This window comes from Ixodes scapularis, unplaced genomic scaffold, assembly GCF_016920785.2.
Source record: "Ixodes scapularis isolate PalLabHiFi unplaced genomic scaffold, ASM1692078v2 PGA_scaffold6__148_contigs__length_123643588, whole genome shotgun sequence".
Classification (NCBI taxonomy): domain Eukaryota; kingdom Metazoa; phylum Arthropoda; class Arachnida; order Ixodida; family Ixodidae; genus Ixodes; species Ixodes scapularis.
This window is the reverse complement of record NW_024609881.1, coordinates 123,521,344-123,537,614: the sequence shown is the minus strand read 5'-3', so window position 1 is coordinate 123,537,614 and position 16,271 is coordinate 123,521,344. Positions and strand designations below refer to the sequence as shown.

Genomic DNA, 16,271 nt, shown 5'->3' with positions numbered 1-16,271 from the left:
TGCGAGCAATCTTTTTCCTGGATTTGGCAACGTCGACGACGGACGCCCTACATCGCCAACTGCAACATCGACGACGATAACAAGTACATCAACAACTACCGTAACGTCCCGAGAGATTCCCAACCGCCGAAAGATAAGCCGCCCATATTTTTTGGCTAAATTCACTATTTTTAGCTCAGTTGTACCAATTCCAGGGCCCTGGCCAATGGTGACTTGGGCAGAAACGGTGTCGCCTAGCCACGGCGGGGGATAAGCGAACACTACCGACTGGAAATGACAGTCGAATTTGGTTCGTCGCTCCTCCCCAAGATGGCAAGTTTTGCGGGTCACAAAATCGGGCCTCGCCCTACGAGCGATAGGCCCTAATAAAGCCAATACCAAAACGCGAGAAAATAGAAAAAATTTAAGCGTCCATATCTAGATTATTTAGCGCAGCGCCAGTTGCATTGCATGAATGTTAGCACAGAAGCATACAGTTCCCAATACTCATTTTCACATCAAAAACCGTAGTTAAGTTTTTGTTCTATTATCGAAGCACGCACGTTTCAAACGCACAAAAGCGTCGTCCTTTATCTTTTGACGACCAAATCTTGTCATTGCGCGGCCGATACACCGCACGAGCGTGGTTCGAAGGTACAACTCTCTAAAAGATGCGAGCTCGACCGGCTAGAGACCCCGCTTGCGACCAATCTCTCGCGAGTGTGCCGCGGCTGCAAAGCTGACGCGGCCTCTGGGTGCCGGCGCAACCTTCGTCTTTTCCGGTCGATGCGGTCAACCGGTGCCATTGTCGTGGCTACAATGGCTCGATTCTCTTCGGAGGTGCGCTGGTAAATAAACGACGAAAGAGGCAAGTTCCTTTTTATGTCGCGCCTTTTATTTTTTGTCGACTAGATACAGCGACACACTTTAACAGATTTCTGGTCTTTGCTAGAATAGTTGGAATGCGTGCACGCAAACACATACACACACACACGCACATTCTTTCTATGGCCCGGCATATGCCCTTTCTCCATTTTTAAACAAACTGCACGCGAGTTTTTGGGGGAAAGACGCTTTGCCACCCGGGACATTTTGCGCCAGGGTAGCGTACCTCCGACGACCGGCCGTCGACGGTTTTAGTAGCGGTGGAGTACACCACAAAAGGTAGCGACACTAGCCCGGCGAACAACTGCCAACCCTGGTCTCTCGAGTTACGTGCGAGGAAATCGCCTTAGTTTCGAGCAATCAACCCTTCGAAGGAAGTTATTTGGGAGGGCCGCGTTCCAAAATTTGCTCGGTCTTGCTCCAGCATAAAGGACCTTGATGCTCGGAAACCCACTTGCGTCCGGTGTCGCGAGATGCAACCTGCAAGAGGAACTCCAATCTACTTAAGCGAGATTTGGAACGCGGTCGTGTACAGTGGCCCAGGTTTTTAATAATATGGAGCGAACGTCCACCGCCGGGTCAGCCCGGGCCGTACCACGGAGGGATGCAGCGATACGGGAGAGATTAGGCGCGTGCGCACTAAGCCCTCTCCGGTGCGAGCGTCGTCTGCTAGGCTGTTCCCTTAACCACGCACGACCCTTGCTCCTTATCTGCTGGCAGAGCTAAGCAAAGATCTGGGGCTCTTATCTGGACACTTGGCGAAAACGTCGGTCAGAAATCCGGCGGTTATGATTGGCCGGTGCCAAGTTCAAGTACGGCGTTGGCCAATTCCGGTCGCCAGATTTGTCGCCGCCTTTTTCGCCGAGTGTCCAGATTAGGGCCCCTGAAGGGCGCTTGCTTGGGTGATGCTCCTCAGGCGTAGCGTACACTCACTGCACCACTGTTCATGCCAGCGCACGCTCTTCAGACGTTTCCTCCACCAACAGATAAGAGAAGCAGAGAGAAAGACAAGTGGGCATTGGATAAACAGTAGCTGACTTGCGCCTCCTGTACCGGTGCAGAAAACTGTAGGGCAGTCTACTTCCGGTTTGTGTATTGAGACAAGCCCGAAAGTACACTGCCCTACATTTTGGAGCAGGGGCCGTGTGCGGTCAACGGATTAGCATGGCAGACGACGCTTGCACCGCACAAAGGTTTGTGCGGACGCGCCTAATCTCCCGTAATGTCACAACCCTTCCGCGGCACAGCGCTGGCCGGCCTGGCGGTCGACACTCGCTCTACATTATTAAAAACTTGGGCCACTGTACGTATCTCCGCATCTTACCGACCGTTTCAGCATAGAGTCCCGGCTTGCCACAACCAGACTGCACCGCTACACGTGTACAACGGCCATCGTGCTAAAGATAATTGTCCTTATTGTCGTCTGGCAAAAAAAATGAGATAAAATCTAAGTAAACGAGGATTGCAGAACCAGTGGGAGACATCTGTAAATGTTTTTCAAATATAGACAAGAACTGTACATTTTGCCCCCCTAAAAAACAAAGTTCCTCGAAAGCGAGAGTGACAGACGACACGACACTTCCTAACTGCTCCGGGGGAATGTGACTGACACTGGGGCTGCCGGCATTATGTACAAGCTCGTCGCGATCACAAACATTGCTGCTATTTACAACGTAGACTAGAGACGTTATAGGTAGGCCGCGTTTACATTCAGAGTATAGTACAACTTTTTTTACGGTTTCTTTCGGCGTCGCTCCTTTTCCACCCTCTCCCGACAGCTGTCGGCTCTCATTATTTTAAGGCAAGATAAGAGACTTCGGGCACATTGCGTAATCGGGGTTTGTGCACACTCGTTTCCCGAGCATATTTCCGACGCTTTGCGAGGCCGGCGTAACGCAGGACAGATGCCGACCCAGCAGGTGCAACGCCGGTGACGCGGTGTGCGCGCAAGGGGTTTTCCGCTCTAGGGGAAACAGAAAATGGACCTCTTTTTTTTAACCTCTCAGTCCGTAAGGGAGTTTCCGGCAGAACCGGGCAATTTGCCCGGCGCAGAACTCTACACTCCCGCCCCCACGGGTGGGCGCTCTCCATTTGGATGCCGGTACGGAGCCCGGCAGGCGCACTCCGCAATCTTGCGTCTTCGTCCTTGCGGAAAGGCTCACCTAGAACCTTCCTTGAGAAAGTTTGCCTTGGAGTGCAAAGTGAGCGTCTCGTCGCCGTTATGGCAGTTTTTGAGTCTCGACTACCGGAACTGGTCGAACCCGACCCACAATTTCCTGCCCTCGGTCGTATTCACATAGGCACGATTATTGCGAGCATTCTTTCGGGTACTGGGAGGGATCTCGGGAAAAATACTCTCCGTTATTGCCACGGGCGTTCCTAACGCTTGGTCTCCACGGGCACCGGGTGGGTGACGGTACGCGCGTAGGGATGACGTGTTGCGCGAATCTCAAACGAGATTGAATCCCAGTGCCGTACCTTCACTTTGCGCGGGTCGGATAAAAGGAGCAATATTTAATACTTGGGATAAGGGCCTCTTCTTCGCTTGGGTAGATTTTTACAGGCTCATTGCCAACAAAAACGCTCCCCCAGAGGGAAGGAAGGCTCGAGCTACGTGCTGCCACTAGGGAATATTTTGAGGGAAACGTCGTTGGCACCCGTAAATCGAAGCGAAAAGATACAACGGTCCAGAAAATGAGCTCGTGAGCGGAAGAAAACCCACACTACGTAAAACTGCAAACCGTCGGCATGTGCAGCAATGAGATCTCCACCGTTTATCGCGTGAACGGCGAACGTAAGAAGAGGAAGGTGGGGAAAAAAAGCAACAAAACATTCGCAATTAAGTAGACAGTTCCCGGGCATCTTTTCCTTCCTGCAAAGAAGAAACCCTGCGCAGCATGCCCAATTGTGCAACCTCGGCACGCTTTCTACGGTAACCACGTCGGGGCAAGGAGTCCAGCACAGGCTTGGCGTAGACGTTAAAGACCAAACAAGCCATTTGCCGAAGCACCCCGTTTGGTAAAAGATTAAAAAAAAGCCAAGGTCATTCGCAACGTTACTTGTGAGATCGTGCGCGGGAGTGACAACCCTTAGCTCAACTAGGCAAACCCCGACGAAGCCTAGGCAACGCGAGTTGCCAACCGCAATCCAGAGACTGCCTTCAAAGTGCAAAGTGTTATTCCGCCGCTTCGGTGGCCGTCACTCAACGTGCCTCACGTTGCGCGTCTATCCCGCGAGTAAACGTGGGCGACGGCCAAATGCCCAAATGCAGGCACCAAGGAGCAGCTATCCTCAAATTCGAAACCGAAGTGGACAACTCCGTAAATGACTAGAACGAGGCCGCGTGTGGCACAGACTAGGCTACAGCAGTGGCGTTTGATCTGTACGGTTAAACTGCTGGCTACGGGTGACTAGAGAGAAAGCGAGCCATGAAAGTAAATGCGGCGACTGCTCGGTTGCAGGTCGTTCCAAAAAGAGCCACGCAATGACAACCTGCGAGCAGAGAGTCGCCACCCACTTCCCGCTCCTTTTGTGATCCCGTACAGAGTTCCCTCGCACGGTTCCATTCCAAACTCGATGTGAACCAATTCCGCTTCGCATCCGGTAACGTCGCCACAAACGCTACGATCGTGGAAACGGAGACAACGAAGCTGGGTGTGCTTCGAATTCAGACGTAGGAAATCGGGAACCCCGACGCGACTCTGAATTGGGGAGTGTTACCGCGGGAAGTAGTCTCGCGGGCAAACAGACGACAAACAACCTCGCACATTCGTCGAACGCGATCCAAAGTAACCGAAAAACTGGCGGCAACGATCTGCCACACCGAGAGTATTCCGCGGAACAGTGGACCCCCCGGGGACGGGTTTTGGGGCAAGAGTCCCGCGGGGTCGCGTCCCTTGGAGCACTCCCGGGGGGCGCTTTCCGGGTGCAGGACCCGGTCCCAGGGAGTAGCCTCGACGGAGCGATCCGGGGGAGCGACCCGAAGGAAGCGAGCCGAGGGGAGTCGTCCGAGGGCGACCGGCTCCCCGGGGGGCGTCCTCTGCGCTCTCTGGGATACGGGGCGGCGGGGCGGCCCTAGTAGGCGGGCGCCTGGAAGTTGCCGGCCCCCATGGCCCCGACCCCCATGCCGGGGTCGGCCTTGGTGGAGAAGGGGGGCTCCTGGTAGGCGTCGCCCATGTCCCCCGGGTAGCCCCCCGTGAAGGGGGTGGCCCCTCCCAGGCCGCTGGGGTCCGCCTCGTAGCTGGGCATGAAGGGGGCGTCGGCCCCCTGCCGGTAGCGGTGGTAGGCGAAGAACACGCAGCTCGCCTGCAAGGACCACACCCGTCCTTTGGGTCTGCCACCGACCGGAAAAAGCGTCTGCCGGAAAGAGGCCGCTTCCATGCCACCCGTCCGAGTGGTTTCCTCCCTTCCCGGCGCGAAGGGAGCAAACCGGCAAGGACCGACGTCGACGCAAAAGGCACCAGCGTCTTTTGCGTCGAGGTGCGCTAGATGTAAAGAGTATGGCAAACCTTTCTTCCAGTTCTATCTCGACGAAACCTCGCAACTTGGTCGAAAATATTCCAAGACGAAGCTCCGGTGTGCGCTTGTTGCCTTTTGCCGGGCTTTGGCTGCGCTTGCGACCAAGTGTCTTCCGGGCACTCAAAGCGTCTGCCGGGTTTACGATTAATGTGTTGCCAAATAGAGTCTGCCATCGTTCTGTGTCGCACGCACTTAAAGGCCAACCTGTAAAATATTTTTCAGCCAGGGTGAAAGTCCTCCTCACCACCCTTCCCATTTCCCCCTCTCCCCCTCACTCCTTTTTTTGCTGCATTTTGGAATGAGCTGCTGGCTTATCTGGCCCCAAGATGCAGCAATGGGAAGGGTGGCGAGGAGGGCTTTCACCCTGCCTGAAAAATATTTTGCAGGTCGGCTTTTAAGACGTGCACATTTGGGAGGGTGCCCATATTTTAACAAAAAAAAAATAAAGACAATGTGCACGAGCATTAGTCCCAACTTAGACTCTCCAACTTGGATTTAGGGTCGACGACATGCCGCAACCCATCCGCGAAATGAACTCTTTTTCTCTCTTGCCGCGAGGTTTTGTTTTCGTAGAAATCCTACGCACTACGTGGTGCAGCTCTACCGGACATTGCCTACGCGCCCGATAATATTTCTGGCGGCGCGACTGGTGTGCTTTCGTACACGTCGCAACACACTCTTTTGCAACCACCGTATTTCCCCGACTTTTTTCAGTGTACTCCACACGTTTGAAACTTGAAATTCTCCGTGTTGTGGGCTATACGAGGATTCGTTTTTCAAGATCTTTCATTGTGACGAGAGTCGTGAATGTCGAAAATGACAGGTTAGGTTAATGATTACTTCTGTATGATACGAGCTTCTTCTTGAAGTACTAAAACAGGCATTCTTCGGTGTGCTGCAAATGGTAATTTTATGTGCGGCACCGTATCCGGGTTATCCTAAAAAAATCTCAGTCCAAAATTTAACCTTTGCGGACTATACACGGAGTGCGGACAATAGACCCTTTCACAAACTCCCTGTTATGTAGTGGCTCAAGTAGCCATCTAAATTTTTGCACGCTAATGGCGGTTAAAATTCAGAGCCTACTCGTCGACATTACGTGACCGAAACATTTGGTTTTCTTCGCTGTACAGTTCTTTCTCTTATTAGTTTGTTTCGATGGTGTGTACCACTCCGCCCGAGGCGCTTATTTAAGTAAACCTCTCAATAGAGTTCACCACATCCTGTTGTCAGCTGTTGTCTGGGACTTGCAGAAGCCAAGCGTTTCAAGGATTTAGGTGACGCCCTGAAATGCCTGGAGCATAGAGGCTTTTCGTCAAGGTGACATCCAACAATAGAGCAAACTAGCGTTCGGAATGTTCGGGCTCCGCATCGGTCCCTGTCCTCAAATTCTTCCTTCACCAGCCATCTAGAGGCTGCCATTAGCATATACAAAGGCACTAAGATGATGATAGTTATTAAGGTGGCCAGACTGTATTTCCGAAAGGTTGTTAGTCCGGAGAGTATGATGGCTCCCAGCACCTTACCTCCTGATTGAAGGGCACGATAAACGGCCGTCAATTTCCACTCATTTTCAACCGAGAACTTGCAATCCAATCGAAGCAGCAGAATGATGGAAACAAAACAAGTGACAAGGATAAAGAAAAGAACAACATGGCGGCACCAGTGACCCATTTTAGTCAATCTTTTTTTTTTTTCTCGTCGCATTACACGATGTGTAGACCTTCCGCATCCTTAATACAGAAATGTTTTCCTCCTCAGAAATGAATGGGTGCCGGCTGGGAATTTGAACGGGTTTAATTAACCAAGAATGAATTAATTACCGTAGGATAACTTGTACAGTGAAACCTTGTTATAACAAAATGGGATATAACAAACTAATGGATATAACAAAGCAATCATACTTCCCCTTGCTTGCTAATAGTGGGAAGAAATGGACAGTGGCTATAACAAACTAATGGTTATAACGAAATAATTACGACCGCTCCTTCAACTTTGTTATAATGAGGTTTTACTGTATTAGAATTTTTTGCGTCACTTGGGCCGTGTTGGAAAATTTACTCGATCTTACTCCAGGGTAAGAGTTTTGTACCTTGGCATTCCAAAACCTACCCGCGTCCAGCGTTCTTCAATCTGTGTTGTCACGTTACACGATCTGCCAAAGTAACTAGGGTCCATAGCATTTCTGTAGCATCAAATGTGCAGTCTCGTGTACTTTTGGTTTCTTTATCTAGATAATGGACAAAGAAATTGAATGTGTTTCTTGATCGTAAAAGAAGAACAAAACCATTTACGATTGTCTAATCGGTTTGTTTCTCCTCATTCTCTCCCGCCGACCCTACGCCCTAAAAAGGTCTGCGAGTTGACTTTTTCCAAAGAACTTGAACACGGCCAATCGCAGCAAACGATAGAAGGATCCCAGTGAATGACAATGCTCGGATTAGACAAAAAAAATGTAAATAAGGAAATGAGCTTGATGTTTCACTTTGCTCAGTGGCCCTGAGGCATTTTTGCAATTTCTGAGCACTGTCGTCGGATCCTTCCGTCGTTGGCCACGATTGGCAGTCTCTGTTGGAAAAATAAACTCGCCGACTCTTCCTGGAGGGCCAAGCAGAACGTCCCTCGATGGCCGCTAGGGTTTGTGTCTGCAACCGGTTCAGTCCCTCTGTTTGCCCCCTACGACCAAGTAAAAGCGTAGCGCGGCAGCGATGCCGGCAGCGTCGCGGTGGTGGACGCCCCTTCTGCCGCAAGTGGCTCGAAGGAAGCTTGGCCGGCCGGGGTTGGGGCGTTGAGGCGCATGCTTTTTGCCAGCAGGGGCCAATGGGACATGCGTTCCGAGCACCGCCCGCGACGAGTGCAGAGACGGCCGCCCACTCACCCAGGCAAAGACGGAGAAGAAGCTGAAGGCGATGGCCGCACGGATGTTGTTCAGCCCGTAGCCGTCGCTGGGCATGTCCGACTTGCGCCAGGCGTCGCACAGGTAGCAGAAGCACACCACCCACATGAAGGCCCACAGGCCTGTCCGGGGGAGCTCCATTAGTCGAACATTCAAACGGTGCAGAGTTTTTTATATGTCGCAACGACGCGAAAAGTGAAGCCTTCTGTACTTGCGCAAACAACGCTGGCTGCAACGGTATGCCAGCTTCGGAGTGCTATTGGCAAACGCCTTTAGTTCACACTCCCGGTAAATCTTTTAGAAAATTCAACGATAGCCTCACTAACGTTTCGGCAATCGACAGAAAAACGAGGCCCGTGAGAGTGAAGACGGTTTTGACTGGTGCTCGAGGTGTCTAGGCCGATTTGCCGCGTTCCCGGTGGTGGCACTGCACTCTAAGAAATCTGGAGCAACTACCGTATTTACTCGCAGAATGAACGCACTTTTTTTTCCGAAAAATCGACGCAAAGTTGGGGGGTGCGTTCATTATGCGAAGTAAAAGTTTTGTGTCTGTATTTACTCGCATAATGAACGGACCTTTTATCCTGAAAAATCGAACTTCTTATCTCTTTGCGCGCGGCGCCCGACCCGTAACCTAAGCTGTGCAAAAAAGAAATTCTCTTTGTTTTCTTTTTCTCTTAGTTCCTTGGGTTTTTTTTTTTTGTCCGCCTTTCGCAAGCTGTTTTGTTTGCTTAGGCGAGGGCTCTCCGCTTATCTTTATCTCCTTGCTCGCGGCGCGCGACGCACGACCCCCGTAACCAAACTGCGCTGTGGAAAAAAGAAGAAAAAAAACCTTTTTTTGTATTTTTTCTCAGTTCCGTGTTTTTTTTGTTGTTTTTTTTCTTTTTGCCGTTTTTCGCAATCTGTTTCGTTTGCTTAGAGGGCTTCTCCGCTCCTCTTTCTTACCTCATTGCGCGCGGCGCGCGACCCCCCGTAACCAAACTGCGCTGTGCCAAAAAAAAAAAAAAAGGAAACGTTCCTCTGGTTTTGTTTTCTCTTAGTTCCGTGTTTTCTTTTTGCCGCCTTTCGCAAGTTGTTTTGTTCGCTTAGAGCGCTTCTCCGCTTGTCTTTCTTACCTCCTGTCGCGCGGCGGCGCACGAACCCAAAATCCAAACAGCGCTGTGGAAAAAAAAAAAAAAAAAAAAAGCTCCTCTCCATGTTTTTCTTTTTTGCTTCCGTTAGATCTTTGCGAATTTTTTTAACGCCTTTTGCAAGGCGTTTTGTTTGCCCACGCTGCCCATGCATTCGCGACCTCGCTGCACCAGGATAAAAAAGTGCGTTCATTTCGCGCGCGTGGGGGGGGGGGGGGGGGGGGTTCAAAATTTTGACGTCCGAGTTGGGGGTGCGTTTATTACGCGAGTGAAAAAAAAAGTCGAAATTTTGAGAGCCGACTTGGGGGGTGCGTTCATTACGCGAGTGCGTTCATTGTGCGAGTAAATACGGTACTCTCCCGCAAAGCACTTGATAGAACCAATCGAAGAACGAGACTGCTGGGCGTTACGCTCGACCGTCGACTCTGGTTCACTACACACATCAACGAGGCGTTATCAGGAGCCAGGAGGATGCTGGGCTTTATCACTCCGATCTTTAAGGGTGCCGGAGCCGATACCCTCGAGAACCTTTTCACTCCGCTCGTTCTTCCTCAGCTCGAGTACTATTCTTCAAACCCCTCACAGGTTAGCCTCATTGCATCACTGGAGAGTGTACAACGTCGTGCTGCATACACTGTCCTGTGCATGCAGAGGCCCCCCACCACGCCCTTCACAAAGACACGCGGACTCCTCAATCGCTCAAAGCTATAGGCTGGGACGCTCTGGCCCTCCGACAGAAAGTGGCGTCCATCAGGCTGCTTGCCAGCATAACCTGCACTGACTAGCGTCCCCCTCCCCAGTTCGATTAACTCTGACACACCCGTGATGGAGCTCTTCAACTCCTGTTTGTGCGCACAGAGCGTCACCGGCAGTCCTATCCCTTCCATACTGTTCAGATATAACGCTCACTGCCAAACAGGCCGACAGCAAGAGTCCTGGAAGGCGAGATAAATGTCAAGGAGTTCCGCAGGGACACTGTGCATTCCCTCTGCGCTAGCTAGACTGCCATGCTTACTTCCCTTCTTAGTTCAATTCTTGTTTATTTATCTGAGAGCGTGTGTATCTACGGGTACGGGCCATTGGCCTTTTGTGGTGACCAAACTCTCCTCAAGCGTTAAACAAAGAAATATCAAATATAAATATCAAAGGATGTGGTCTAGACCTAAAACAAAAATCTGGCTGTCCTGTTGTGTTGATCCATAGTTGAGTCAGAGCAACAGCTGCCACACGTCACGGCGAAGTCCTTGGGCATTGGCGTCACATTCACGCACCAAGGGGTGTGTGGGTGCGTGAACAAAAGCATTCGGAACAAAATAGACGTCGGACCACTTTTTTCCAAATGCTTTTGTTTCCTTTTGTTCTGGAGCGCGTAAAAGCATGTCTCCCGGCACGAGCTCTTATGGCGTAGACAGTGCTACAAGGGCATTTTCTTATCAGCTATTTTTTTTCCAGAGAGCGCACGCGGTGGGCATTGGGTAAAAACCCCAAGTATGAAGCGGGTTGTTAAAGCAACAAAGACGGTATTTATGCTCACCGAGGTTGTTTTTTTTAACATGACCTATAAGAGTCCAACTATACTCTGTTTCAGGATAACTTGGCGAACTGTGGAGGCTAGGGCGTCGCAACCCAATTGGAGCGTCGGAGCAAGGCACGTGACCCAACATCCTAGGAGCATTTGGCCCGAGTCCCACAAACGACAGCGACAAGCCTCCAACCAGAGTCTTTCGCGAACTGACAGGCTTTGTAGAATAAAGGAGGCTATGCTCAGACACGAGCATCATGCATGCGAGGGTATCTTTGGCAAGTTCGAAATCACTCGTGCTCACTTCATGAGCACCGAACAACTAAACACCTGCCAAAGATACTATCACGAGCATGCTGCGTGTGTTGGAGGCTCGTCGCTGTCGTTTGTTTCTGTTTCGTCGCTCACTCGTTCATTTGAGTCACCACGCTAAATGCGAGCCGCAAGGCCCGGAGGAACCGGCTGTCGTCTGCTAGCCAAGAGTCATCTGCTCCGAAACCAGCCAACTTCGGACGGATATTCACCGCAGCAACATTTCCAATCGCTACACTAGGGAGCACTCCGGGAAAATTCATGAGACAACCGTAAGCTCAATTTAGCCACGAATCTGCAACGTGTGATAATGCTAGGGCACAGTGTGATGTTTGGAGCGGAAACAACCGATTACATGGCTGCCATCGCCGACGACGCTACAAGGTGAAAAAAATTGAGTGGATACGGATGTGGCGTCACTTTGTAGCGTCTTGGGCTGTTCCAGACTCGACTCGGAAGTTAAACTGGTCTGAAACGGTTCGTAAGAAAACTAACATTTTATTACTTAAAATATGGCCGAATTTAGAATAAGGATGAGGACGCGGTGTCGGTGTCCACTGGTCCCTGGCCGTCTCGTCTCCGTCTCGTCTCTGTGTTGTCCTGCGCCGCATTCTTTTGTACCCTCGTGGCCCCCCCCGGTGGCACGAAGTGGTGCAACCGCAAGGCAACAAGGCAGCCAAACGAGAGAGTAGTGTCTGCTGTAGATGGTCAGATTGCCGGGATATTATCCAACGTCATGCAATCGATAATAGGGGGGGGGGGCCAATGTAAGCATGCGGCAAGGTCTGCCGACGACACTGCACCAGAGCCGGGTAAGGTATCCCGAAGCTTCCGCAGGCCACCACCGGATATCCGTGTGTGCGTGACCACAAACTCGTAAATTTGCGATTATTTATTCTTTACTCTTCATATCTTCTCGTTATAAATGGAATCTCGCAAGTTCAGTTGCCTTTAAAAAAAAAAAAAAAAGCAGCCTAGAACTACTTTTTGTCGTGGAGGGCTCTGTTGTTGTGGCGGCAACGAGGCCCCGGTGGCCTCGACCGTGGAGTGTTATCGCGTGCCTTACTCCGGTGCCCTTATTGGGTCGTGGGGACCGCAGCCTCCACAGTTCGCCAAGTTATTGTGAAACGGAATATACCTAGAACACAATTTGCTGCTCGAAATTCATATTGTTTCCACCCAAAAACAGCCGGTTCAGAATTGTCCAGTTTCAGTCGCGCTCACTCTTTTTCATAATCGTGTGGTATTCAAACTACTTGTACCAAATATATTCGAAGTCGTGGGTTATCTAAGGCACATAGCCGATATTAAAAATAGAAGAACTCCATTTTTGTGGCCTCCAAAAAACTGCAAATACGTTGATTGGAAAAAAGAAAAAAAAAAAAAAAACGCGGCACAGACCACAGGAAGTACATGAACACGTCATTTTGAATATGGCGACGTACTGCGGACTGGAAGATGCGACGGCGGTGCACGAAGGGCCAACTTTGCGACAGACGTGGTACTGGCCAATCGATCTTCAAACGCAAAACATTGAGGGAAAGGGATACAAGTGCAGAACAATCGCACGACAAACGTTCCACACGGCTTCGTCGTCTGCTTCACACGCCGAAGAAGCGGAGAGAAAAAAAAATGCTGCCATAAGCCATAAGCTTTCCTGCTCGTGTATCGATTTTGAGCAGTTGAGTTCTTTTTTTTGCTTTATTAAAAGTATGTGACTCCAGAAAAATATTCATTTGGTAGTTTCCTAACCCCATATTAATTCGCCTGGCAAAAAATTTCAAAAACATTTTGGTGTGGGGGGGGGGGGGGGGGGGCTTGTCAATGTCTCTTTGACGCTGTGCCGTAGCTCAGCGGTAATGCCTGTACTTCGCACGCAGCGGACCCAGGCTCGATTCCCGTGAGAAGCGAGCAACCTTTTTTAGGAATTTCGCAACCTCGGCGATAGACACCCTATACGCCAACTACAACTACACTGTCTACAACGGGTGCCACTTCCAGGGCTGGGAAAATCCCATAACAGCTGTTGCCGTAGAAAAAATGAAAGCCGTTTACAATTCCCTGTAACGCCGGTTAGAGCGCAGCTCTTGAGGAGGAGGAGGGAAGGGTACTGAGGGATATAAATGCCTCCTTTAGATCATGTGACCTCAGGGGGGGGTCATGTGACGTCAGGGGGTCACGTGACCTCGGGGGGGGGGGGGGGGGGGGTCACGTGACCTGGGGGGTGGTCATGTGACCTTACAGTTACGGCGACGCCGCTCAAGCCGGAAACGGGCGCCTAGGAGCTGCGCTGTAACTCAAAAACAGTACGACATTGCACCGCACTCTACGGCGCAGACCAAGGTCGACATGTTATCCGCCAATCATCCCCGTGGATTGCAGCGTTCTCCCAAGTGCTTTGCGAAAGAGAGCGCGTGTCAAAGAGCAGAAAAGCGATTCCTACCGGAAAAGGCCATGTCGGCTATGACGGCCCTCTTGCGGATCTTGATGCTGGAGAAGTTCTCGAACATGGCTTCGATGGCAAGAAAGCCGCAGCTGGCCAGGAAGGCGATGACGCCGATAGCCACGCCGAAGTTGCAGGCGTTGGAGTCGCTGTTGTACAGGCAACGCTCGTCCAGCCAGGCGCCCGACGAGATGCAGCCAAACACCACAACGGAAAACAGCTGTAAAATGTCACACCCTGCAACCATTGGCCTGGCCAAAACTGGGCCACACTCGTGGGAAGAGCTTTCATCACTTTGCTTGTATCCTCTCCACACGGATAACTACACAGACGCAACAATTTATTCTGACCTTTTTGTGTCTTATGCACGGTACATCATCAGTGTGTGTCACTAAACAGGCAACATGTCTCCCGCATGGGAGACAAAAAGGTCCGATTAAACTGTTAATATTGTTATGTCATGTCGGCCTAGTTTGCTTTATCATAATGAATCCCCGCCTTTGGAAAATTTTTGCACAGACGCATATATGTATACACCACATTATACCTTCCTTTCATAGGGTATGTAAGCAACTACATACCATAGTCAGCTATTTTTGCTCCTACGTCTCCAAATGGTTTAAAGGGTAGACCGGCTTGTGGTATTTTTCAACATTTTGCATCTCCTTTTTCGTGACGAGTAAGAAATCGGCTCCCGTTGCAATTCAATTTGGTTACATTTTCTATCAATAAAGTATCTGCTCTCTATATATTAGCTCGATCCTCCTCCGAATATTATGACTCATATTTTAAACCGAGCATCGCCGATTGCCGAAAAAGATTAACACAAAGCTTTACGTCAGCTACACTGTTTGTTTCTTTTCTTCTTTTTTTTTAAGCTATGGTTTGATTTGTGCACACTGAACATTATCGTTATAATAAACGAAGTCATTTATTCAATTTTGGTTCGCCACATTGGAGAATTGTATCTACAATCAATTTCCGTCTGGCCAATGTTTTACATTACATTAATGCACTCGGATACTTAAAAAGTCCTTTCGGCTGGCCAAATCTTCCGACCATAAGAGCTCAAAGCCCGCGGCAAACAAAATTCGAGAGAGCAAACAGGGCGCTCGAGTTGTAGCATTTGGTACACTCGAAAAGTTTCAAGGGTGCTCGCGAAATTTGGAGTGTGCAGCGCAGAGCGTGTCCAGTTTTACTCGGGCGAGGGCGAACGGGCGTTCGAATAGATTCGAAAGCCGAAAAAGCAGCCAGATTTTAGTGGAAAGCCTCTGCGCGAAGGCCCACATTCAAAGTCCGCCATTTCCGGCAAGGACTCGAGCTCCGACCAAAAATCAATACCTGCTTGCCAGTTCTCCTTTATTTATTTTTTTCTCCCCTCTCCAATTGAAAGCCCGAGTGTGTTTTCAGTGGCAAAGCGGAGACAAGCTAAAACCATTCGAGCACTCACCCAGCACAGTATGCGCAGCGTGACTTGCGGTTTGATCAAGAACATGATCGGGTCAAATGCCTGACCGGCCTTGCCAGCTCCGTACGCTCCCCCGTTCATGGTGACTGCGCCTTCTTTTTCTCGCCCGTCCAAACGAGTCTTCTTCGGGCGCTGGTGCAGTGCCGCTTTGCTGGCGCTGGTCCCGGCGATCTCGCGCGCACGCCCGACGGGTTGGGCCCTCGGAGACCTGGCAGTGGAGAAGGTTTCGGTTGAACCCGCCGAGGCGCTCGCGGTGATCTTTCTGCGGCGGGATCTCCTCTCGCTCCGGTAGACGGTACTCAAGGGCACTTGTTAGAGACCGCAGTGGGCTTGGTTCTTCATGCCAGGATCGCTTCTTTCTCCGTGGCCCAGTCGCGGTCCAACGCCTAGGTGGCCAAGGTGCGGTGCGCGGACTTTGGAAGGGTCGCTCCTCTAGCGCGCATCGATGGGAATGAAGGAGCGCGGGAGCGCCAGGAGTGCTGGTGGGAAAAAAGCTGACGTCACGAGAGGCTTCGCTCCGCTGTCCGGACCGTTTCTTCATCCGACAATTCCGAGCTGCTTTTTTTTTTTTTTTAATTTATTCAGGTATCTGGTGTTTAGGAATTAACAAATTTTACTAAGGTAGCGCGGTAGCGCGGCCAAGTCATCATTTACTTGGTTTAAAGTCATCGCCTGCGTTGATTTTGGTGTATCGTCCTCGCTCGCTCCTCCAGCTCCGCTGCACCGCTGCTTTTTTACGAAACCGAAACCTTCCAAAACCAGCTCTGGCTCTTTTGGCTGCTACGGATTGGCTACGGACGCTGGAGACTTTACATGCCGAAAGACGCAGTCCAGAGCCGACGGAGCCGACGCAGTAGACTCGCAGGACCGCTCATTAGTGCACATGACTCCCATAAGCCTTACGTTTTTGTCATATATTGAGTTGAGGAACCTCAGGCGCTTGACACGAGGACAATATTACGAAATATTAAGCCCAATGAACGTATCTTTTTAATAAAAATGGCGAGGAATAGCTACCCTTTAAATGGCGTTCTTCTATGGTATCACATGATTCTACACTAGTCGTGTGAATCCAGCGTGAATCTAGCAAACTCTACTTGAAATTTTGCTTTTATATT

The 16,271-nt window shown here is 50.5% G+C and overlaps 1 protein-coding gene across 1 annotated transcript; it reads right to left on the bottom strand.

The window, feature by feature from the left end:
- Nucleotides 1-852: 852 nt before the first annotated feature.
- LOC120843941 (synaptogyrin) lies at nt 853-15,664 on the bottom strand. Its single transcript, XM_040215455.2, has 4 exons — nt 15,136-15,664; nt 13,686-13,905; nt 8,261-8,400; nt 853-5,169 (listed from the first exon to the last, which is right to left on the bottom strand). Exons 1-4 carry the CDS (start codon nt 15,232-15,234, stop codon nt 4,939-4,941), a joined length of 690 nt encoding a protein of 229 aa, XP_040071389.1. The 5' UTR covers nt 15,235-15,664; the 3' UTR covers nt 853-4,938.
- Between the last annotated feature and the right edge of the window lie 607 nt (nt 15,665-16,271).